The following is a 24,839-nucleotide window of genomic DNA, read 5'->3' as shown; positions in this document are numbered from 1 at the left end:
TTTGGAGGGTCTGAAGGCCATGTTGGACTCCACCAATGGTCTTTTGCGAGGTCGAAAGAGCACCTTCAGCGACTGGAGGGCGAGAAGGACAGCTGGAGGCGACATCGGAAGAGTTGGGCCGAAGCTCATCACCGCGCGGAAGAGAACGCCAAGTTGGAGTGCCGGCCGGGGGCTTCGTGGTTCGTTTCGGGGAGCACTTCCGGTGAAGGTTTGTTAGGGCGAGCGTAAGAGAGAGAGGAAGGAAGAGAGAAAGAGAGAGAAAGAGAGAAAGAAGGGGAAAGAGAGAGAGTGAGGGATGTATTGAAGTTTTATGAATGAATTGGATTTTCTCACTCCTTGTCCTCTAACGCTTCTCGCATTTCCCACATCGATGGGTAGAACTTTTTTAAATACTTCCCGTTGATTGAGCGTTGTAGTTCTCTTCCATCAATTTCCATTACTCGATATGCATTTCCCGGGAGGGCGTCTACAATCAAGTATGGTCCTTCCCACTTCGACGACCATTTGCCGAATTTTTCGCTGTCGAGGTTCATAGGCAAAATAGTCTTCCACACCAAGTCTCCCGCGTCGAAACGCTTGGCTTTCACGTGTTTGTTGTAAGCCTTGGCAACTCTTCGCTTCCGAGCCATCAATTTTTCCAGTGTTGTGGCTCGGTTTTCTCCCAATTCATCAATATTGGTGTACATCATTTCATCGTACTACTCTTTAGCCATACCATCCCGGAGTTTTACTCTCAATGATTGCACCGTAATCTCCAAGGGTAACACGGCCTCTTGTCCATACGTTAGCATGTAAGGAGTGACTCCAGTGCTTGATCTTTTGGAAGTTCGATAAGCCCATAACACCGTCGACAACAATGAGTCCCATTCCCTTGGGTTGTCCTCCAAATGCTTTTTAATCAATCCGATGATTATTTTGTTGGAGGCTTACGCTTGGCCATTAGCCTGAGCGTAATAAGGCGTCGAATGAATCATCTTGATACCCCTAGACTTAGCAAAGTCTCGTATTTCTTGGCTTGTGAAGACCGTCCCTTGGTCGGCAGTGATAGTATCTGGAATTCCAAATCGATGAATAATTCGCTCTTCGATGAACTCCCTAACCGTTTTTTGTGTCACGCTTTTATATGACGCCGCTTCAACCCATTTTGTGAAGTAATCTGTGGCTACTAAAATGAAACCGTGCTTCTTCGACGAGGGAGGATAAATTTTCCCTATTATGTCCATTGCCCAACCTCGAAATGGCCATGGCTTGATAATTGGGTTCATCAGTGCGGCAGGTACTTGCTGGATTGGTCCATGCCTTTGGCACGATTGACACCCCTTCGCGTAATCGATGCAGTCTTGGGTGATTGTTGGCCAAAAATACCCATGTCGTCTTAACAACCACTTTGTTTTCAATCCAAATGATGTGCACCACGGATCCCTTCATGGACTTCCGTCATGACTAGCATTGCTTCCTTCCGCCCTAAGCACTTGAGAAGCGGTCCGTTGATTGTCTTTCGATACAACTCGTTGTCGATCAACAAATATTTTAAGGCTTTCCTTTTGAAGTCCCTACCGCCAGAACCCGGGTTCTTCAAGTAGTTTACCAAAGGGGTTCTCCAATCTTGTTGGCCGCTGGTTTCTCCCGAGCTTTTGGATCGCTCAATCATCATTACCCGGGCATCTATTGATGGTAAGGTCCTTACCCGAGTAATGATGTGGTCCGCTAATTCCTTCGATATACGATATCCCGACGCCATCCGAGCCAATTCATTAGCCTCTGAATTTTCACTCCTCTTGACATGGATTAGCTCGTATTCGACGAACTTCGACAACAATTCTTTTGCTAGGTGGTGATGCCTAATAATGTTTTCATTCAAACATTGGTACTCACCATTCATCTGTTTGATCACCAACTGAGAATCGCCCTTCACTTTAATTGACCTAATCCCCATGTCAATTAAAACATTCGGACCCACGATTAGGGCTTCATATTCGGCTTGATTATTTGAGCATTCAAAGTCAAGCCCGAATATGAGTTTTGTTTTCTGTCGAAAAGGTGATATGACCATGATTCCTGCACCCGCTGAACCGGATGCCACCGACCCATCGAAATATAATATCCAAGGCGCAATACCCAGATAATTTTCATCATCCTCGACTTTTAAACCCGAAGGTATTCAAGAATGAAATCAGATATTGCCTGCCCTTTTACCGCTTTGAGCGGCACATAAATCAGATCGATTTCTATTAGAGTAAAAGCCCATTTTGCAATCCGGCCCCTAATGATTGGCTTGGACAACATGTACTTAATCACGTCTGTTTTACAAATTACATGTACCGTAGTCGGCAACATATAATGTCGTAATTTTGTATAGGCGTAGTACGGTGATAAACATAGTTTTTCGATGGACGTGTATCTTGTCTCGGCATCGTTGAGCATCCTACTTAGGTAGTATACGGCCTCTGCTCTTTCCCTTCGTCGTTTTCTTGAGCCAGCATACTCCCGATCGTTGTATCGCCGGCCGATAAATACAACTTTAATGGCCGTCCCGCCTTTGGTGGCGTCAACACTGGTGGCTTGATGAGATACTCTTTTAACCTGTCGAAAGCCACCCGATGTTTTTCTTCCCACATAAACTCTCGCTCATTCTTCAATTTGAGCAACGGGGAGAAAACTTCGATTTTTCCCGAGAGGTTAGCTATAAAACGCCGCAAGAAATTTAATTTCCCGATTAACATTTGCAATCGTTTTTTATTATCGGGAGATGGCAATTCTGAAATAGCCTTAGCTTTGTTCATATCTACTTCTATACCTCTCCGATGAACCAAAAAGCCAAGAAAGTTGCCAGCTTTTATCCCGAAAGCGCATTTCAAAGGATTCATTTTTAACTTAAATTTGCGCATTCTCTCAAAAACTTGCTCTAAGTGGTCCAGATGACTTACCTGGTCTGTCTTGACGATGACGTCATCGATGTAGACCTCCATAAACTCCCCAATCATATCGTGGAAGATATAATTCATTGCCCTTTGATACGTAGCACCAGCATTCTTCAAACCAAAAGGCATGACGACCCATTCGAACGTACCAATGGCCCCGGGGCATCTAAATGCTGTCTTGTGAACATCCTCCGCCGCTATGAATATCTGATTGTACCCGGAATGCCCGTCCATGAGGGACATCATTTCATTATTGAATGCCGAATCGATCAACATATCGGCGATGGGCATCTGGTACTCGTCTTTAGGGGTGGCCGCATTAATGTCTCGGAAATCAACGCACACTCGGAGTTTGCCGTTCTTCTTCTTGACAGGCACGATATTTGACAACCATTCGACATACCTTGCTGGTCTTATGAATCCGGCTGAAAGGAGACACTCGATTTCCTCCTTAACTTTAAGGATCACTTCGGGAGCGAATCTTCTAGCGGCCTGTTGGTGTGGTCGAAATCCTCTTTTAATTGGTAATCGATGCTCAACTATGCTCCTCGAGAGTCCAGGCATCTCATGGTAATTCCAGGCAAAGCAATCCTTATATTTTTTCAATAGGTTTACCATTTGAACCTTGTATCTCCGATCGAGTAGTTAGCTTACATAAGTAGGTTGAGGACAGGCCTCATCTCCGAGATTGACCTCTTCCAATGGGTCTTGAGCTTGAATTACCTTGTCGTCCTCTTTAATTGGTGAGTCTTCAAAATCTAAAATGCCGTCTGCAAGCTGTCGGGCTTGATCACTTTGCTCGGCCCCGTAGGCCGCATACCTCTCAACGAGGTTTTGCACAAATGACTGACTTTCCATCGGAAAACTGGTCGATCGGTTCCACCGGCTCCTTTCTTGGGATCCACTCGGTACTCCCTTTGTCGAAACGGCGGAATGCAATATCTCTTGGGTCCACTTCAGGCGGCTTAGATATGCGAAGGCAATCATCCGGCATCACTTTGTCCCGGCCGGATATACGGGTCCAGGTAACACAAGTCTGGGGATTTGCTTTTACATATTCCACTTTGTCCCCATTCCAAAATGCTAGCATCTGGTGAAGTGTCGATGGGACACATTGGTTTCCATGTATCCAATCCCGTCCCAACAGTAAGTTATAAGATCCGTCGGCGTCGACAACGCAGAAAGACGTCCTCGATGTTTTAGATCCGACGGTCAGGTCAAGAACATATACTCCATTTACTTCGATAATTTCGCCAGTGAAATCAGATAACTGTATATTCAATGGGATTATTTCGTCATCATTCCTCCCGATTTTCTTGAAGAAGCGATATGGAATGAGATTTAACGTTGAACCGCCATCCACCAAGACTTTCATTACCGGCCGCCCGTTGATCTTGGCATTTATATTGAGCGACCTCAAGTGATTTGAGAGATCTTCCATGGGTTTCCTGAATTCCATGGTCTCTTCATCACCGAAGCAAAACTGAGCCCCTTCCTTTTCTAGCGTCGTTTCTTTATAGCCGCCGTCACCTGAGGTCGACTCGAGTTGAAACTCGTGTGGTAACTTAACTCGTATCATACAAGAGCTTAGGGGGGAAACCGACTCGCTAGCAGGGGTTTTAAATCGAGATTTGGATGCGGATGTTTTCTGTGTCTTTGTACCCTTGTCCTCTTTTTCTTGAGCTGGGTGTGTCTCTTCCGGTCGTCGTCGCCAAACCAGATTTCTCGGCCTCCGCAGTTTGGTGTGGTTAGGAGCTGCTGCCATCGAGTCATAACCGGCTGGAATCTCCTGTTGCCGTAGTATGCGGACCCTGTTCTTTCTTTGCACCCTTCTCTTCTGAGGTCGGGTCAAAATTTTCTCCTTTTCTTGATCTTCCGTCATCTCATACCATGACCCTTCTATAGGGTTGCTTGGTATCCTAAGAGTGCGTCGACGATGTGGCTCATGAAGGCCTTGTCGAAAATCTCTGTCGAACTCCTTTCCCCATCCATAGTGGACTCTTTCCTGGGGATGTGGGGTTGATGGACCATAGCTTACGTAATAATCAAACTTGCCACTTGGCTCACCTAAAGTACCAATTGTAGGGTCCCCTTCATCGTATCTCTGCTTAAACGACTTATAAACTCTCCGATGATTGGAACTTCTTCGAGGTCCGGCACTTTCAACGTGAAAAGGCGTCTTATTGCTATGACCGATTCGACCGCTCTTTTGGTACCCTTCCTCGGGTGTACTCATGTTTCCCAATTTTCGCCTGCAATAAGCGCATAAATTTGTTGACGTATGGCTTTTACTCGATCGCTTTAAAGATGCCATTCCAGTCATCACTGGAAAAGGATCCGCGTCTACATCCATCGGGGGTTTCCCTTTGTCTTCAGCAAATTTGATCTTTCCTTGTCGAATCGCTTCTTGAATGTTCTTTTTAAGGACTAGACAATCCGATGTGTTATGGCTCCATGAGTGATGCCATTTGCAATACTTCTTCCCCGCTAATTCTTCTTTGGACGGTATCTTCGCGCCCTTCGTCGGCTGATTTGTCCGTCACCCAAGATATGTCGAAAATTTCTTCCGCCCGATTCGCATCGAATGAATAATACACTTGCTTCTTTTGCTTTAGCCATTATAGTTGACTTTTCTTTCATCCTTGCTGGCTTCGGTGCTTGGCAAGTGTATGGCTTGTCGATGGTTAATTGGGCGACGGCCACTTCGACGGGCTCCGTTGATTCTTCGTCGAAATCGGGTGGCTCGACAAAACTTACATCTCATCTTCGGGTGTGCCTTTTGTCTTTTTCCTTGAGCAGACTTTCGTGCTTTGTTGCCATCGTGGATAATTCGAATAGATCCGCACATGGATGTCCCACCATCCTATCTCGTATTTCGAATTTCAACCCGTTGAAAGCGAACTCGCCGAATGTCTTTTCTGGTAAAGGAACTAAACATTTGTTCCTAGCCCGTTTAAACCTTGCAACAAAGTGGTCGACCGTCTCGTTTGTCATTTGCTTCATCATCGACAAATCACGCTACGACAAGTTCGACACCGCTCTTTGAAACCGGCCATGAAACAAACGCTCAATCTGTTCCCATGTCAACACCGAATTGGGTGGTAGTGCAGTATACTATGTAAATGCTGTTTTCGACAAGGATAATGGAAAGAGCCTTAATTTCCAGTGATCCGCATGTGTAGCATCCTCGCATAGTGCTAGAAAACGGTTGATATGTTCATACGTGGACCGATCATCCTCCCCAGTAAAAAGTATGAACTCAGGTATTTTAAACCCTCTTGGATATGGGATCGTATCCATCCAATCCGGGTACGGTTTTCGGTAAACATTAGCCCGGTATCCTATCATTGGGTCAATGTATATGGGTGCCTGGTCAAACACCGGCTGATGGTACTGCGGTTGATATGGCATTTGATATCCAGGTTGTGGAGGATGATATATGGGTTGCACAACTGGCTGAAACATTGGCTCAGGACCTGGTGGTTGAAGGGCCTGATTCATCTGGCGATATCCGTGTCGTATGGCCCGGTGTCCATACTGTCCTTGCCCCCCGGCTTGGGGTAATTGATCTTGCCCCCTAGCCTGCCATTGCCCCCTAAAGGGTATTGCCCCCTGATTTTCGACAATCATGGGTACCGGTTGTTCATTGATAGGGACAGGGTTATGTTGGGCAGCTACTTCCCGACGAGCAATATTCTCGTCTTGTCGAACAGGGTGTCCCGGAAGCATAACAAGATCCGCAGGTATATCTTGTCGAATAGGATGTCTAGGGAACATACCCGTGTCTGCATTTACCGGGGGTCCGGGTTCGTTGGCCGGTAACGCCTCTCCTCGTTGCAGAATCCGCGGAGGTGCTAAAGGCTGAGTATTCTGTCCCGTAAGGCCTATATTTGGCGGTGTTGTTGCTGGTAAACCGCCACTTGCTGCTGGTACGAAACCATTCCCTTCCCGAGCATGAGGTGGGTTAATTGTAATCCCATGTTGTCCCGCAGCACATTCGTGATATGTGTTGATGATTAATGGCCCGACAACCTCGGTCATCCGCCGTACCATGTGATCAGCAAACTCGTTCTGGACTTCTTCGATGGTCCGCCTTATCGATGTTAGCATGACAGGCGTCATTTCAAGATTTCTCCTTGGCTCCTCAACGTTCTGTCGAGAGATCTCGACGTCCTCTTGATGGGCCGTGGATGACTCCATTCGTTGTATTTCTTCCCGGGGCTCGTCTCCACCACCGTCTATGTTGTTACGTCCTCGTGTGCGTGGCATAGCACTTCTCTCGAACCGACACCAAAGGTCCCACCGGACGTGCCAAAAAAGATTGTTGCGCGTTAAAATCCTTCGACAAGGCTTTGCTGGTTATGGGTTCTAGGCCCAGATTGACTATGGCCCAAAGAAGGTTGCTTGCGCGAGAATCTTTTATCGAACTTAATCCGTTCGTTTTCCGAAAAGGAGTTCTGGGTCGGTTTTGGACAGAGAGTGTCAAATGCAATAGATTTACACGTAAGGGCGCGTTACAAATGGGCTTTCGACAACTTCGACGGCCCAATGCGCAATAGTGACGATACGTTGACAGACTTCAACGTGACCCCGGAATTGAATCGACAGGATCGGGGAATAACGTAGGACACAATGCTGGAATTCAATCGACAGCACTGGATGGGGAATTATAGGACACAATACCGGAATTGAATCGACGGTATTGGACAGGATGGGTGAAGGGTGCAACACCGGAATTTAATGGACGGTATCGAACCTAACGAGCGCACGCCGGAATCTAATCGACGACACCTAACTCTGGATATGATACTCGCCGGAATTGAATCGACGACGGGAATCTCAAAGCTACAGCTAGGCTAGGCTAGGGTAAAGGCTAAAGGTTAAGAGCTAAGAGCTAGTTTGATAATGCAGGTGTTTTGGATTTGTTGTGTGTCTGTATCTTTGCTATTGCGAGGTATTTATAGGCAAGCTCTTTAGTAACCGCTGAGCGGTTTCTTCCTTTGGCCCCACGCTTTGCTTTTTTCCATAAGCCACGTGGATGACGGTTTCCTAGTCTTCGCGCCTTTTCTTTTACCTCGTGGGGATTACCGCCAACCGCTTTGATCGTGACCTCCCTCCGCGCGCTTTTCTTGTTCTAGAAGGAAGTAGCGCCAGAATTTATCCCGACACGTGGCACCTTTCTGATTGAAACGTTCCTTGCTTCAGTGTTTCTTCCCGTAGCTGATTATCGTTTCCTCACGTGCTTGTCACGAGTCTCTCTTGGATTATTTTAAGTGTCAACACCCACCAAACACAATGCTTCAATTAGTTACTTAAGAAGCGACCAAGTTCCTTTACTACAGACTCGCAGCGCATGTCGTATGAAAACTGCGAACTCCAGCAAAAAAAACTCCACACCTTTCGATTTGATTTCGGTGTTCGTAGCATTCTTTGGCGGTGGCAGTTTCCGCCCAACTCTACGCTTTATTTCCTGCAGTAACATGCATGATGAAGTCATTACAGAGCATGACTGGAATTCATCCTCAAAAAGACAGCGCGTGGTTAATTGTGTTCATGCAGACGAGACACTGTATTTACTTTTAAGTCAATGCCCTTCTTTTGCTGCTTCTTCTATGGAGCCTTTGAGCGCACCATCTCCCACCGTAACTTGCCCGGAGAGGAGGGAAACGACCTTCTTCCGACAATGAGTCGAGATCGAGCTGCATCTGCAAAATCCTAGAACTGGAAGGGCGAGGAAGATGAAGAAAGTTGCGAAACAGAACTCTCGAGCGCGAGGGAGGAGTTTGTATAGTGTTAGGGCTTTTTTGTTTAATAATAGGCTTAATCTCGATGGGAGTTAAAGCCTTTTTAACTCTAATGGGCAAAATAATATTTGCAAGGGATGGGGGTCCATTCCTAATTTTTTTTTACACATTTAAACAACTAAATGAGATGTCAAAATTTAAGTGTCCAAACGCCACCACCATCATAAAAGCCTGATGGGCCATTGAACCCACTTAGAGGTCACACCAATTCGCTATAAATTTGAGCACAAAACAAGCGGCGAAGAGATGAGGGCTTATCTAAGGTAATTCGGTGTGGACCCACACTGTAGAGTGTAGAGCTAAGCCTAACATACTCCACTGCAAGACTGGGTCCAGAGATTTATCGATAGTCTTACTGTATAGATAGTGGTATCTCAAAGCTTATCGCAGAAGGTGGAACCATCACTAAAGATTCGTAAATAAATGGGGGTGAATCAGGGCCCAGTAAATGAAATCTTTTGTTATAGGGCAGGAGATCACCTAACCACTCCATCCAATATCAAAAGCAGCAACATGATTTCAAGATGAGTCTAACGTACTTGCATATATAAAATGAATATGAGCAGATGCATTAGCTTTCTACCATGATATTCAAATGCAAATTTGTCAATGTGGCATAAAACTCTATATTTAAAGGTAAGCAAATGACACGGCATTTCATGTTGTATAACTAGTACATAACAGCTTACCAATTGACATAGGCGAGTATCTAGCCATACTCGTCTCTGGCCACGATTGGTCTCCATTAAGGAGGCACCATGGCCACCAACCTATGTCGGACGTATATAAACTCATCCGACCACGTCTTAGCCCATCCATTACAGGTCTCTTTCTATGTTAGCGACAATAAATATGCTACTATGCAACCTCATGATGATGGTTATCTCATGCTCGTGGCCTTGTACATCATTGAAGAGAAAAAAATATTTCTGTTCGTCGTTTTCAGAGCCAATCGATCTCTAAAGGATCAAATGTAGTGAAATCATAACATGAAGGGCTGAACGAAATGAATTGGAATTGCTGATAGATGATTTTGGGCCCAATACCCAAAAAAACCTTCACCTTTAGTATTTGCGATAATTATATCCAAAACATTTTTTTGTCTTATAAAAAACCTCCAATTTTTACTTTTTTCTCAATTCTACCCCAAACTTTTAATTTTGACCCAATTTTACCATCTGGAAAAAAAAAAAAAAACCTCAACTTTAGCATATGTCCCAAGTATATTTAAAACTTTTTTTTGTCTCACAAAAAACCTCAAACTTTTACTATTGTCCCAATTCCACCACCGATAGCCTTTCGTCCATAATAACCATTAGTTAATCCTACGTGGCATTTCAACGTCGTTAATGAATTATACTTCAGCAAAGCTGACATGAAAACATCATTGAACTTCTCTTCTATTGTTTGCTCACCACACATATTGCCGAGAGATACAGAGTTACTCAAAACAGCAATTTTCGTATTCTCTTCGGCATTCAACAGCCCAAAGAACTGTTAGACATGAAAATATTTGAACGAACAATCTAAATTCTTGTTACTTGAAACCTACTGTTTCTAAATTTTGAAGATTCACTAGTAAGTTCGGCGAGAAAATTCGAGCCACGTAGGATTAACTAACAATGATTATCGATGGAAGACTAAAAGTGGTAGAATTGGGATAAAAGTAAATATTGAAGGTTTTTTATGAGACACAAAAAAAATTTGGATATAATTATCATAAATGCTAAAATTAGAGGCTTTTTTGGGTATTAGGCCATGATCCTGGACATGATTTTTTATCAACTCATCCTCTACGAGAGAGCCTCTTTGATCTTTTTTTCACCTCGGTTTTGCTATGCAAAAAGAGGGATTTGACGGTGGCAGAGACGTGAGCTTGCGATTCCCAATGGCCCCCGTTCGAGAGGATTATGTGGAGGGCTTCCGCAGTAGACGTCGCCGGGCTTTCGTCGACGTTGATTTCGCACCAAATAATTGCTAGACTGTGCAGTTCAACTTGTGAAATTTTGTGAAATCACTACTAACCGTTATATAAAAAAATTAAATTGTTAAATGAAAGTGTGATTTAATATTTAAATACGAGTTCCACTCGCTTTTACATTACATCTTATCACATCTCATGAATCTAAATAATGAGGAGATTGAATCGAAAAATATAAAGTCCAAGCATTTGACAGTTTTTTTTTATATGGTTCTATTCTATTATATTATATCATACAAGCTACACTGTGTGTGTTAAGTGCCGTGTGCATGTTACGAAATCCTGCTCCCTCTTCACGCGTCCTCATCCTACTCCTTTCGAAGGTGGAGATTCGAATTCTTATATCCCTCCTCTTCTCCTCAAATAAAAAGAGTGATCACCGAGACAGTTGAAGTTGACGAGGTTAGCTTTTTCGGAATGCACGACACGGCCAAAGTGTCTTAGAAACTAGGAAGTTCATAAGAAAAAGGAGATAAGCAATCTAGTCTGTGTTTCAGTTTCCAAGGCGAGTCCCTGGATGTCGAGAGCTAAATCCACGGTTGGAAACAATGCCATAAGCATACGAAATCCCTCTTCTGGCCAAGGGCAAAGAATCCCATGTCGGGGTAAGAAAGGAATTTCGCAGCGACATAACACCCTAGACGGAAGAGGGATTTCGCGGACGCGGCTGCCACAAGCTTTGGCAAAAGCCCAAGGCATTGGTCCTGTTTGGTTCGGCATTGTAAATGAGCATTGGGGCTCTAAAGTCTCTTGGCCAAATATAAATGGTATTTGGTTCATTTTTTGGCTCACTTTGAGGAGATGCAATTGTATCTCAAATGCTCTCCAAAGTCTTTTAGCCCAAAGTATCTTTAGAGGTACTTTGGGTTAAAGGACTTTTACGAAATGCAACTAATTTTTTATTATTTTAATTTTGTCACCTTCTCTTGCCGCCGCCGCTCACCGCCATTGCCGCCCACCGATCACCGCCGCCGATCACCACCCGCCATCGGTCACCACCCCCGCCGATTGTCGCCGCCACAGGTCCCCAGTGGTCGCCGGTAGCCTGGTCGCCACCGCCTTTTTTCAAAAAGAAAAAATATTTTACAAAGTTCATTTTTCACCAAACAATATTTACGTCAAAATTGCTTTCCAAATGTGTTTTTAAAATACATTTTATCAAACACTACTTACATTTTGAAAAAGGCCTTTAGCCTAAAGGTATTTGCATTTTCTTCAAGTCTCTTGGCCAAATGTTGAACCAAACAGGACCATTGTGTCTGACCTTGAGGTAAGAAAGGAATTTCGCAGTGACATGACACCCCGGGCGCAAAAAGTCCAAGGCATTGTGTCCGACCTCGGGGTAAGAAAGGAATTTCACAGCGACATAACACCCTAGGCGGAAGAGGGATTTCACGGACGCGGCTGCCACGAGCTTCGGCAAATGGATATGAATTGGCAAACGCTATGAAAGAATTCTTGAATAGTGAATTGGAACAGGTGGTAGGATCTCAGAAAGTACTTAATATGTAGACTTAAGTAGTTCCATCTAGGGGTGTCAAAATTAAACTGAAAACCGAACTAAAACCTAAATTGAACCGAATCAAAATTTCATACATTTCCAGTTCGGTTCGGTTTCGGTTCGGTTAATAGTAAAAAAATTTGGATGGTTTCACAAATCAGTTCGGTTCAGATCAATTCAGATCATGGTTTATTTCCTTTATGCATGCTCCCTCTCCTCTCTCACTGTGCACTCTCTCTCTCTCCCCTTTTTCTACTTTATTCTCTCTCTTCCTCTGTCTTTGTGCTCTGTCTCTCCTACTTTTTCTGCTTTAATCTCTCTCCCTCTGTCTTCGCAATCTCTCTCCCCTTTTTGCTTACCTTCCCCCTCCCTCCCTCCCCCCTGGGCCCCCCTTCTTCTCTCTCGTCAGAGAGGTGGACGGCTTCTTTCCTCTGCTTCTCTCTCCCCCTTTTCATCTTCGCGCTCTCATCGGAGCAGTGGATAGTTTCTCTCTCCCCTTTTCATCATGCTCTCTCTCATCGGAGCAGTGGACGTTCTCTTTCGCTGCTTTCTCATCTTCTACACGATTCGACAAAACCCCGCTCTATCAATCCATGGATATTCTATTGAGTGGTGGAAGAAGAGACCAGCTTCAGCCATGGATGAGTTCCGACCAAATCCAGTCCCTTGGCAACAGATCTGGAAGTGAGGCACCGGGCAGGAGAGACGGCCGAGCTGGAGAAATGTGGCGTCGCGACTCTAGTGGCAATGGCAGAAAGAAGCGTAGAGGTCGGGCTCGTGGTCGCTGACGAAGGAAAGGCTCTTAACCATCATTAGCATTTTTTTTCTTGGAGAAATCGAACCAACGCACAAAAGCAGTAGAGATCTTAAACAAAAGAAAAGAAAAAAAAAAAAAAAAAAAAGGGAAAAAAATCAGAAACTCGAACTGAAAACTAAATTGCACCGAACTGAAATTGAACCGAGTTTTTCAGTTCGGTTTGGTTCAGTTCAAAACAAGTTTTGGTTCAGTTCGAGCAAATTTCTTAATGGTTTAGTTTAGTTCGGTTTTATGAAAAATCGAATCGAACCGAACCACCGACACCCCTAACTTCCATACCCAATTGGTAAAGATGTTTGAACTTTCTATTGCCCCCATTGGAAGAATGGCACATTGATTGTTTGTTGTGTGTTTGTCGACTGCCTTGTTTCGCGCATTAAATAAAATGTATGTGCCGCGGAAGGCTATTACATCGAAAAGTCGCAAAATTTTATGAGCGGGACACTGATGAAACTATAATATAAGGGGAAAAAAGGATCAAAAGCCCAAAAAAAAAGGAAAAAAAAAAACCAATTCCAATCAAATGAACCATATTATGTTAACAATAGATAAAAGCCCGATCAAAATCACTAACACCGTCGGGACCTTTATGTGGAAGAACGTTACGTAGAACTGAGGCAGACGTGTTGGGAGGAAAACGAGTTCGTCCTATCGAATGGGGCTCGAAAAGCCGTGAAATTCATACAGAATACTAGAGGCGTCGCGCTAAATAAAGATGAAAACAAAATATTCGGTCAAATATAAAATTGTCATCAATGGATAGAAGAAGCTCGAACGATATCATTAGCAGCAGCACCGTCAGGAACTTGAAACAAACGTGTTCATTTATTACATGGCAATAAGGTAAGGTCAACCAAATACAGAACATGTATGTGATGACGTTCTCTTTTCCCCACATCATACGAATTTATTACAAATGACATGAAACAGAAGATACCCAAATACAGTATGATTGCAGGAGCTTCAAAAATCCAACTGAACTTCCAAAGACGGCATGTCGTCGAATACCTCAACAATCTCTTGGAAACGACCCGAATCTCGCGCGAGCAGACATGCCAAAGCAAACACTAGCAAGGATATATTAACGACCAGCCACATGATCAGAGACAAGCTCATCCAGAGAAGTAACTCAGAACCGAGAGTTCGGAAAACGATGTACGAGCATCGGTATATCGGGTTCGGGCTTGCAGGTCCGGTCACCTTGATCAATGATATGAGATAGATAACTTCGCAGATGATGTAAAGCTGCACAACCATGTGGCTTAGCACCCCGGTATGCTGCGAGTTGAAATGCGCCATGGCGAGGAGCTTGAAGGAAGTGAATGCAATGTGGAATCTCTTGGTCGAGTCGAAACTTTCCTGTCGTTGGTGCTCCTGCTGTAGCTGCTCGTCGTATCTGTACCAAATCAGGATGAAACGAATCGGAAAAGGAAAAACCCGATTCGAAAGAAAAAATGAAAATTAGCTAATTAATCTGCGCCCTTAGCAGAGCTCTCAAAGCATATTCACATGGATGTATTACGTACCTTCCGGGTGTATCCGCAGGATTCGCCATGTTCTGGAGATGCTTTTGAGCTCTTAATGCCCAGATGAACTCTGTGATTGCTTTTGAGCTTTGTGAATCAGTGGAAGAGGAAGTTTTGTTACAGGGGATATGATTACGGGACACACACACACATATATATCGACGAGAGCATTCTTAGGAATCTCAAAATTGAAGGAAGTCGTCGGGTGGGGTCATGTTCGCCAGAGACCACGCTTTCACAAATCACATTTGCTGATGTGGTGGTGGGGTCACATTGCAGTCGTCGGGAAAATTTGACAAATCATATGTACTCGGATATTTAGAATTGCATACCACCCGACGACTTCCTTCAATTTTGATTTGTCAAATTTTCCCAAAATTGAAGGAAGTCGTCGGGTGGTATGCAATTCTAAATATCCGAGTATATATGATTTGTCAAATTTTCCCGACGACTGCAATGTGACCCCACCACCACATCAGCAAATGTGATTTGTGAAAGCGTGGTCTCTTTGGAACATGACCCCACCCGACGACTTCCTTCAATTTTGGGATTCCTAAGAATGCTCTCGTCGATATATATGTGTGTGTGTGTCCCGTAATCATATCCCCTGTAACAAAACTTCCTCTTCCACTGATTCACAAAGCTCAAAAGCAATCACAGAGTTCATCTGGGCATTAAGAGCTCAAAAGCATCTCCAGAACATGGCGAATCCTGCGGATACACCCGAAAGGTACGTAATACATCCATGTGAATATGCTTTGAGAGCTCTGCTAAGGGCGCAGATTAATTAGCTAATTTTCATTTTTCTTTCGAATCGGGTTTTTCCTTTTCCGATTCATTTCATCCTGATTTGGTACAGATACGACGAACAGCTACAGGAGCAACAACGACAGGAAAGTTTCGACTTGACCAAGAGATTCCACATTGCATTCACTTCCTTCCAGCTGCTCGCCACGGCGCATTTCAACTCGCAGCATACCGGGGTGCTAAGCCACATGGTTGTGCAGCTTTACATCATCTGCGAAGTTATCTATCTCATATCATTGATCAAGGTGACCGGACCTGCAAGCCCGAACCCGATATACCGATGCTCGTACATCGTTTTCGGAACTCTCCGTTCTGAGTTACTTCTCTGGATGAGCTTGTCTCTGATCATGTGGCTGGTCGTTAATATATCCTTGCTAGTGTTTGCTTTGGCATGTCTGCTCGCGCGAGATTCAAGTCGTTTCCAAGAGATTGTTGAGGTATTCGACGACATGCCGTCGGAAGTTCAGTTGGATTTTTGAAGCTCCTGCAATCATACTGTATTTGGGTATCTTCTGTTTCATGTCATTTGTAATAAATTCGTATGATGTGGGGAAAAGAGAACGTCATCACATACATGTTCTGTATTTGGTTGACCTTACCTTATTGCCATGTAATAAATGAACACGTTTGTTTCAAGTTCCTGACGGTGCTGCTGCTAATGATATCGTTCGAGCTTCTTCTATCCATTGATGACAATTTTATATTTGACCGAATATTTTGTTTTCATCTTTATTTAGCGCGACGCCTCTAGTATTCTGTATGAATTTCACGGCTTTTCGAGCCCCATTCGATAGGACGAACTCGTTTTCCTCCCAACACGTCTGCCTCAGTTCTACGTAACGTTCTTCCACATAAAGGTCCCGACGGTGTTAGTGATTTTGATCGGGCTTTTATCTATTGTTAACATAACATGGTTCATTTGATTGGAATTGGTTTCATCAGTGTCCCGCTCAAAAATTTTGCGACTTTTCGATGTAATAGCCTTCCGTGGCACATACATTTTATTTTATGCGCGAAACAAGGCAGTCGACAAACACAACAAACAATCAATAAGAAAGTTCAAACGTCTTTACCAATTGGGTATGGAACTACTTAAGTCTACATATTAAGTACTTTCTGAGATCCTACCACCTGTTCCAATTCACTATTCAAGAATTCTTTCATAGCGTTTGCCAATTCATATCTCCAATCGACAACTACGCATTAGCAAACGGAAGACGATCATACAAGAATTACATCGGGGATGCAGGAACGCTATAAGAAGAGTTGCACTTGATATCCAGAGGGCAAAAACCATGCTGCATCAGCTGGTGAACTGAGATGTATTTTTTCACGAGTCTCATAGTGAAGCCATGTCGACCAGCATTGACAAACAATTCGCTAGTGTCCCAAAATGAGAAAGAAAATATCAACCGCAAGATATCAGCGGGATACCCTCTGAGGAGAATGAATCGTTCTTTATTACTGCTGCCGAGTAAAGAGACTCACAAGAACAATGGGTCACAGACCCGAGATCAGTCGCTTAGTTACGTCTGCTTACCCGCGGTACTCACTTGCTGCCTCGCTCTTCGAGCACAATCCGCGAAACTTCTTACTAGATGAGCACATTTCAAAGGGTCCTTAGCATGCTCCTTGTAGCACTCCAAGCAAGCATTGTTCTCGGCCAAACAAGGCATTGGCTTCTGGTACGGAAGCTTGAACTCCTTATCACGAAGTTCCTTGGCTCTTTCAGTTACCTCGCGGAGCACGTTCTCCTCCTGCTTCTGCAGCCTCTCGACGACGCTCTCGCTCTCTTTAAGAACCGATCGAATAGCATCCAACTCTGCCTTTGCAGAATGTGCAGGAGGGCTAACAGGAAGGAAAAATGGAGGCTGAATTGGCAATCCAGTGGAATCAATAGATGGTTGCTTCTGATTCACCTTACTGTGGGAATGTTGAGGCTCTTTTGGTAACCTTGGTTTTATTTTTCTTGTTTTTCTTTTCAACTTCTCATCATTGTCAAGAAGTCGATCTACAAGTTCATTACTCATTTGAACCGTAAAATCCCCCATGGTACTGCAACGCCTGCAAGGAAGTGAACAGAAGAAATAGTTTAAATGGTGATTAAAAATGTCTTTACTCTGAATATTAAATGTCATGGGCTCTTTGAGATTAATCAGGAAACAACAAAGGATCTAAACAGACTAGACAGAACAGTTTGATCTTTAAGCCAAGTAAGCATACTTTCAAAATTAAACTTGTAAATATTATTAACTAAGAAAATCCTCAGCGAGATAGGAGGAAATGGCAGCCATAAGTTTACCAAAAAGCATGTGTTTGTAGAAGCCTGCAACAACTCTATTAATATGTCTATTAATTTGCCAGGATCTTGATCAATCGACATGGAATCACACAGAAAATCATGTCCTCTCCCTTTCGCAGTTTAATTTAAAGGACCTCTGGTTAGTCAACGCATAGCAAATTCCCATACTAATTAAGATAAGAGTTGCCGATTGGTATATAGCTTGATGCGAAGCTGCTAAAAGCTAACATGACTCGGTGGAACATGTGGCTTACATTGCTTAAAAATCTACATAAGATCTTCAGTAGAATAGAAGATGACAAAAATGTTACCAATCTCTCCCTGAAGCTAGTTACAAAGACTGTATAAAACTATAGCCCCTACCAAAAGACATAACTAGGCACCTGAGTCCATTGCTTCCTGCAAACTAAGCTATCTCACTCTCTCTCCAACAAAACCTACCCTCGCAGTACACCACCAAAAAGGCAAACTCGACAGCAGTAAATTCATCAGCACTATCCAGCCACATGAATAGATAAATACGAAAACAAAGGATCATTGACTAGCCTCAGGTAAGAGAAAGTAACATTCTGCAAGCCCAATTTTTCTAACTGTACTGAATTAGCGGGAAAAATCAAACAAATCCCCTTTGGTAGAATAGAGGACTCAAGATAGCATGGACTCATAGTTGGTAACAGGGGAAAAGAGAAGTAAGAATAATAGAAGAAGATGTAACAAAGAAAATCCAGTAAAAAAGCGTAAATCCTGTCACTAGAATATCGTCAATCTCCTCAAAGCCAGGACCTTGCATTCAAGATGCATTTAAATAAGCATTTTAGGAACAGCAAAATCAAAGGAAAAATCGTCTTTCCGTCCATTTGAATTCCACTTCCCAACTTTTTAAACGAATGGCAAACTGGTCAGCATCAAAATACTGGAAAAACAGTATGATGCCCTCATACATTGGGAGTTGACACAGAAATGAGCTGAAAGCAAGAAATGAAGTTCAACATATTATTTTCCTCAGAAAGAAAAGGCAATCTATTCGAAGGCAGAAAACTAATGCCATGGCCCTCATTTGGAGAAGATGGACCATGTCATCGATCCACAAGCCAAATTAGAGTCCTAATAAGATTCGTATTCTTCTCCTAAGAAGAATTTGCATTCTTATCTTGTAGAACTTGAGTTCTATTATGCAAAATACAAGTTTCCTCTTTCTTATTTGAATTAAAATTTCACTTTTCCTATTGTAGACGATCGTGTACTAATTCATTGCGGAATTGATTATCTTCCCATTTGCCATTTTGTAACCAGTTTTATGTTTCCCATTTAGCCTTCCTACATGAACTAGATGTGAGTTTAGTAGCATACATATACATGTTCTGGAATTAGGAGGAACATAAATGATTATGTTATTGAAGTTTATTGACTTTTAGTTATGTTTGGGATAGAGAGGGGAAGGGAGTTGGTTTTTTTTTTTTTTTTGGGAGTTTTGGGGGGGGTTGGGGTGGGCTGCTGGTGGTGGTGGTTTGACTTTCAAATTTCCTTCCTCACTTCCCCACCTTAATTTTGAATTTTCTTCATTTTCCACACCCACTTCCCATCACCACCGATTTGGAATTGGTTGTACAATTCTTTTCTTACAGGTAAGGCTTAAAAAATTATAGATAAGAAATTTAGGAAGCTTGAGATGCCAAGCAGTAGAGGAGCTTGATGAGAAGATTAACTTGACAAGAGTAAGTTCCTTTACACTTCACATCGAAGCTTTCTACACATCACACTTGACATTCTTAATTGAGCTAGGAAGGTTAGTGAGACACATAAAAAATGACACTAATCAGAATAGGAAAACATCATATTCTACTCCAAATGGATTGATGAAACTTATTGAAACTCTAAAAGAGCTCAAATCCGAATAGATGACATCAAACTAATAATTCAACTAGAAGAAAAATCCTAATTCTCTTAGGACTTCTATTGGACTTGGAGATGTCAGCAAGCCAAAAATCAACAATAACATTAGCATTTTGCCCACAACCGACTCGTGTGATCCAATCATCTGCATCATGAAAACATCATGCTGTTCATTTTAACTAATCTACACGAGTAACCTCGCAGTTACCATGGACAACAGTACCAAGATTAATCCATATCTTCAAACAACATTACCAATCAAATCCAGTATTACAGCAGTAACATTCTACATCCTTTCTAGGTAATGATAATCATTTCCAATAGAAAGACAAATACTGTGAAGCTATCCTCCACGCCAAATTAAGGGTATGTTTATCTATGCTTCAACAAGCAAAAACTAGCTTTTTCCTTCCTGCCTGAAATTAAAAGATAATCCGAATAACAAAAAACTATAAAATAAAAAGGTCATCTATGAATTTAAGTGTCAAAATTTGTATTTGTGAAAGTTTTGGGCATTACGAGCTAACAAAAACATTAGCATGTGTCCGTTACAAGATTTAAAATAAGCAAAATACAAAGGGAAAACCTATTTCAATATGCCCTGAATATTCAGAACAATCCCAATTAACCATACTGAAATAGATAACCAGAAGCACGCCACAAATTGCTAATTCCACGGTTCCAATCCAATCCCTTCCAAGTATAACTCATGAGATGTGCAGAGTAACACTACTTGCTTTCGTTGAGGGACACCTGCATTACTTTGATCCCTTCATTTTCTGTGTGCTCACTAGCTCTATGAATAGCCGCATGCTGACTATTGTTTATATGCTCATAAAAGCAAAAAGAGAAATAGCCAGCATGTGCATTGTCTGTGTGCTCTCTTCACACAATGTATACCAAGTTTTACTTTCAAAGATCACTTTGCACCTTCACATCAATGTATACCGAGTTGCTACTGCTGAAAAACATGTGCATTGTTTTAATCTGTCCGGCTGAACATCTGTATGCTCACTACGCTAGGTTACGAGCAGTCGCATGCTTTAATCGACAAGAGAAATAGCCTTACTCCACAACAAGAAATACTTGCAAGCGTAGTAATCCTGCCTTTGGCCCTTTCTAACCAACAAAAACACGAAACACTTGCAAGCCTAGCATTCGTTATCCAAGTGTCAAGACAGCTTGGACGATCACATTGCTCCTTAACACTCTCTTGCTCGCTCGCCCACTTTCGTGGATGTTTCATCTAATGCACCTCTAGCTCGATTACAGCAAAACAATCAATTCTCTTCGTCTGAAGAAGGCCACAGAGAGAGAGAGAGAGAGAGAGAGACCTGGTTTCTAGGACAACAATCGAGAGGAGACAAACGCCCGATCAGATCCCGCAATCAACAGGCGACGCCAAAGGAGCTGCAAAATCAAGCGGCGCAAATCCCACCGTCAGATTCACACGACCAAGCACGAAACCGCAGGAAAGCTCGGCGACAGAAACAACCGAGGATCAAGCTATTCAAAATGCTCACAGTACTCACCGAGCAGAGGCGGAGACTGAACCGAAGCTTCTTCGGAACTTCGATCGAGCAGAGCGAGACAACGGTTAGGGCTCGCGGTGAGCTTCGAACCGTGGACGATGGGATGACCCCTTCGGCTTGTTCGATTCGGGGAGCGGAATTGAGGACGGCACGAACCTGAAGTTGAAAACGGAAAGGCCTCAACTTCACGTAATCCAGTTTCGAGGCCCACGTACGAGTTAATGGGCTCAAAGCTTGGGCCTCTTCTGCAGTTCTCTCAGGAAGATGATAGAGCATCAGACTCTCCATTCCTCGTGATCCGGAGTAGGAGTGATCACCTAATTGGTTCCCGATCTCGGCCGCTCCCTCTCTAAAATCGGAAACTAGACCGGTAGAGCCAGTTCCTAGGTTCTCGGAAGTGAGAACCGGATTGGTCGGTCTCGATCCGGTCCAACCCAGGTGGTTCGACTCCCCACCTTGAGCTGAGAACCATTCTCACCAGAACTGGTCAATTGGTCCATTCCAATCAAATTCCCTTGCACACCCCTAATCCAGTGATCCTCAACTCCATGTTTAGGAAATTGGGTTAAATACACATTCAATCTTATGATTTGTTAGATTCTTGCAATTTGATCCTCCTAAGTTTAATTTAGCAATCCAATTTTCTAACCTTCTTAATTGGAGCAATCGAGTGCCTTGTTTACCCCCACTACAATTAACACTCTCAAATTATGATTTCTTTTTTCTTGCTTTTCCCGTTTGTTTTTCGTTCATTTAGCACCAGTTTAGCATCGTGTGTTAGCTTCTATCGCATAAGCAATGTCACGCTAGTCATTACTCTCGACGATTCGATTAGAGTCATTGATCGGACTGTACGATTGCGCAAAAAAATAAAGTTTAGAGGATAGAATCATACAAACTCATAAATTTAGAGAAAATTAGAGGCCTAAATCGCACAAATGTTGAAACTTAAAAGACTAAATGTGTACTTGATCCTAGCAATTACTAAAATTTTGAAATAGTTATTCTTTTCAATTGTTTGTAAGCAAGAATTTCGCCTTTTTTTTTTTGCGATTTATTCTTGAAGATTCTTCGATAGTATTCATAAAGCATCGTGACCAAATTTTATTTGCAATTTAATGATTGATCGGATGGTTACGGTTCCGCTCTCCTCTGAAGTGCAAACCTTCAAAATTGTCCTTTCTCCACGGGGGACCATGTTGGTTCAAAAGCTCGCTTATAGATGGAAAACTCTCTCCACCCTTATTTTTTTAAAAATTCAAACTTACTAAACTAAATTTAAGAATTATTTAATCCATGTATCATGCTCCATTGTCTTCAACATCGATATTTTGTTTCGTTGGTTCAAAAGCTCGCTTACGGATGGGAATCGTCTCTCCCCACCCTTTATTTGCCGGGTCAATCTCGGTCCCGTAACCCGAATCGACTTGGACGGTTCAACCGCCGCCCGGCTAACTTCATAGTGTTGGCATACACGAGGTCCGATTACGTAACTCGGTGACCCGTGATTCAAATCCGTCGAGCTATTTATGAAATTATTGATACAATCGATGGCTTGAATTAACCTTAAATCATGAAATTAATGAAAATCTAATATTTTTCTCTGCAACTACCGTCATTTCAAGACCAATTTCTTGCTTTAGGATTGTTAACGTCTTAAAATTTCTAGGCTTCGTGTTGTACAACTCTTCTAATTCTTCGAATTAGAGGTTTGTCCTAAATCACAAAATTAATGAAAATCTAACACTTTTCTTCGCAACTACTGTAGTTTCAAGACCAATTTATCGCTTTAGGATTGTTAACATGTTAATATTTTTAGGCTTTGCGCTATGCGACGCTCGTAAGTCTTCTAATTAGAGGTTTGTCCTAAATCACAAAAAAAAATAATGAAAATTTAACATTTTTCTTAGCAACTACTGTAGTTTCAAGACCAATTTCTGCACTTTAGGATTGTTAACACCTTAAAATTTCGAGGCTTTGTGCAACGCTTATAAGTCTTATGATCAGAGGCTTATGTCATACAAGGCGATAAGTTTTCATTTTTCTACTTCCACACTTTTTCATTATTATCAAGATAACGACATTTTATATTGTCGGAACCCGAAATTCCTTGATATTTAAGGTTTTATGTAGATATCAGCCACAAACCTAGAAAAATAAGCCAATGGGGCGTTAGATGAGTTGGTTGAACTTTTTGGGCCGTAGACAGTTAAATTAACGAGATCTCAAGTTCGGCTCCCAACGAACACGTCTCGGGTTGCCACTTCGAGAAATAATACATTGCATCCGAGAAATCTCGATTATAAAAAGAAAAAAAAACTTAGAAAAATAATAAAGGAGTAACGAGGTTCATAAGGGGGGACCAAGAACATTTTGGTCAACTCAGTCATATAAGAAAACCCAAATAAAAAAACATAGCAAGTGAAGAAAATGCTTAAAGAAGGAAGAAGCATATCTGTATGAAAAGGACACATGGCCCGTAAGTCAACTTCCGGTTTACCAAACGCTTAAAATAACAAATAGTCGCTCTTCATTTTTCAAGAATATCCCCGAAAATTTCCCAATTGTCCGACCTCCATGAAATTGACCGTCAGCGACCCACCCGACAGATGCGTTATGTTACCGTTAATCACGAGCCCAAGACAAAAAGGCCCAAAAATACAAAAGACAAAAGATGAACGAATAATTCCAGAAACTCTTAAGTCCCGAGAAGACCCTTGTCGTAGCGTGACGGAACAGCGCGACTTGTCCTTTTCACTCACCAACAAAAAAAATTAAGGATCAATTTGTAGTCACTCATAACATGCCACAAACTTATAGATCCTAGTAACACGATTCACGTGAAATTATCCCAAGAAACTCCAAATTATATTTATTGTGACATTGATACCTAAGTTATACGTACTTGTGAGATTATATAAAATCGTTGTCAACTATACAAAAAAATTAAGATGTTTTGATCTAGGGAGCCTAGAAGATTCGAGTGGAGGACATCCTGATGAATATCATGTGGGATTTTTTTTATGGGATCAATGCCAACTGCTCTAAAAGTTTAAGTTGTTAGATGAAGATGTGATTTAATTTTTAAAAAATCAATCGGTATTGGTGCGATAGAAAAATGTCCCGAGTTCATTCAAGCTTTGGGGTATTGGCGGCATAAGAAATTTGAGGTATTGATGTCATCACGGCCATAACTTAGGATTTTTTTTTTTTTTTGGTATGATGAGCATATGGCATTTTGGTCAAACTAATACACATTTGAGGTTTTGGCTATAGAAAGTCAAAGGAATAATGACACAAATGGTCCATGAACTTTGATCAAATATGCAATGCGATTCCTAAATTTTTAATTTGACCACTATGATACTGAACTTTAGCCTAATGTATAATTTGGTCCTTGAATTTTTAATTTAGCTAATATGGCTCTTAGTCCTTGAATTATTTCAATGTGATGCTTTCATCAATTTAGATTCAGAGACAACATCAAGTTGAACATGTTCTAAATGTCCGGAGATCACATTAAACAAATTGAAATTCGATGGATCACATAAGGGTCATGTTGGTCGGATTAAAAGTTCACGGATCACATTACATCTTGAGTTAAAGTTTAGAGACTATTTATGTCATTTTACCATAGCTAAATGTTAATACCATAGTGAACATAATTTAGAGTTTTTTTTATGGTATTTATCTGAGTCATCTCCTGGAGAGATCGAAAAGTTACTGGCACGATCTGCGTAAAAGAATACGACATG

General features: G+C 42.3%; 1 protein-coding gene across 4 annotated transcripts; it reads right to left on the bottom strand.

Annotated features, from left to right (window-relative positions):
• Nucleotides 1–16,581: 16,581 nt before the first annotated feature.
• LOC115732006 lies at nt 16,582–21,228 on the bottom strand. 4 transcript variants are annotated; one of them, XM_030662664.2, is made up of 3 exons: nt 21,085–21,228; nt 20,887–20,962; nt 16,582–17,421 (listed from the first exon to the last, which is right to left on the bottom strand). In XM_030662664.2, exon 3 carries the CDS (start codon nt 17,406–17,408, stop codon nt 16,884–16,886), a length of 525 nt encoding a protein of 174 aa, XP_030518524.2. In that variant the 5' UTR covers nt 17,409–17,421; nt 20,887–20,962; nt 21,085–21,228; the 3' UTR covers nt 16,582–16,883. The 4 variants fall into 4 exon arrangements, with proteins under 4 accessions (XP_030518524.2, XP_030518525.2, XP_048132493.1 ...); XM_030662665.2 differs by having other exon boundaries at nt 21,076–21,201; XM_048276536.1 differs by having other exon boundaries at nt 21,048–21,169.
• Between the last annotated feature and the right edge of the window lie 3,611 nt (nt 21,229–24,839).

This window comes from Rhodamnia argentea, chromosome 3, assembly GCF_020921035.1.
Source record: "Rhodamnia argentea isolate NSW1041297 chromosome 3, ASM2092103v1, whole genome shotgun sequence".
Taxonomy (NCBI): domain Eukaryota; kingdom Viridiplantae; phylum Streptophyta; class Magnoliopsida; order Myrtales; family Myrtaceae; genus Rhodamnia; species Rhodamnia argentea.
This window is presented reverse-complemented; position numbering and strand designations above follow the sequence as displayed.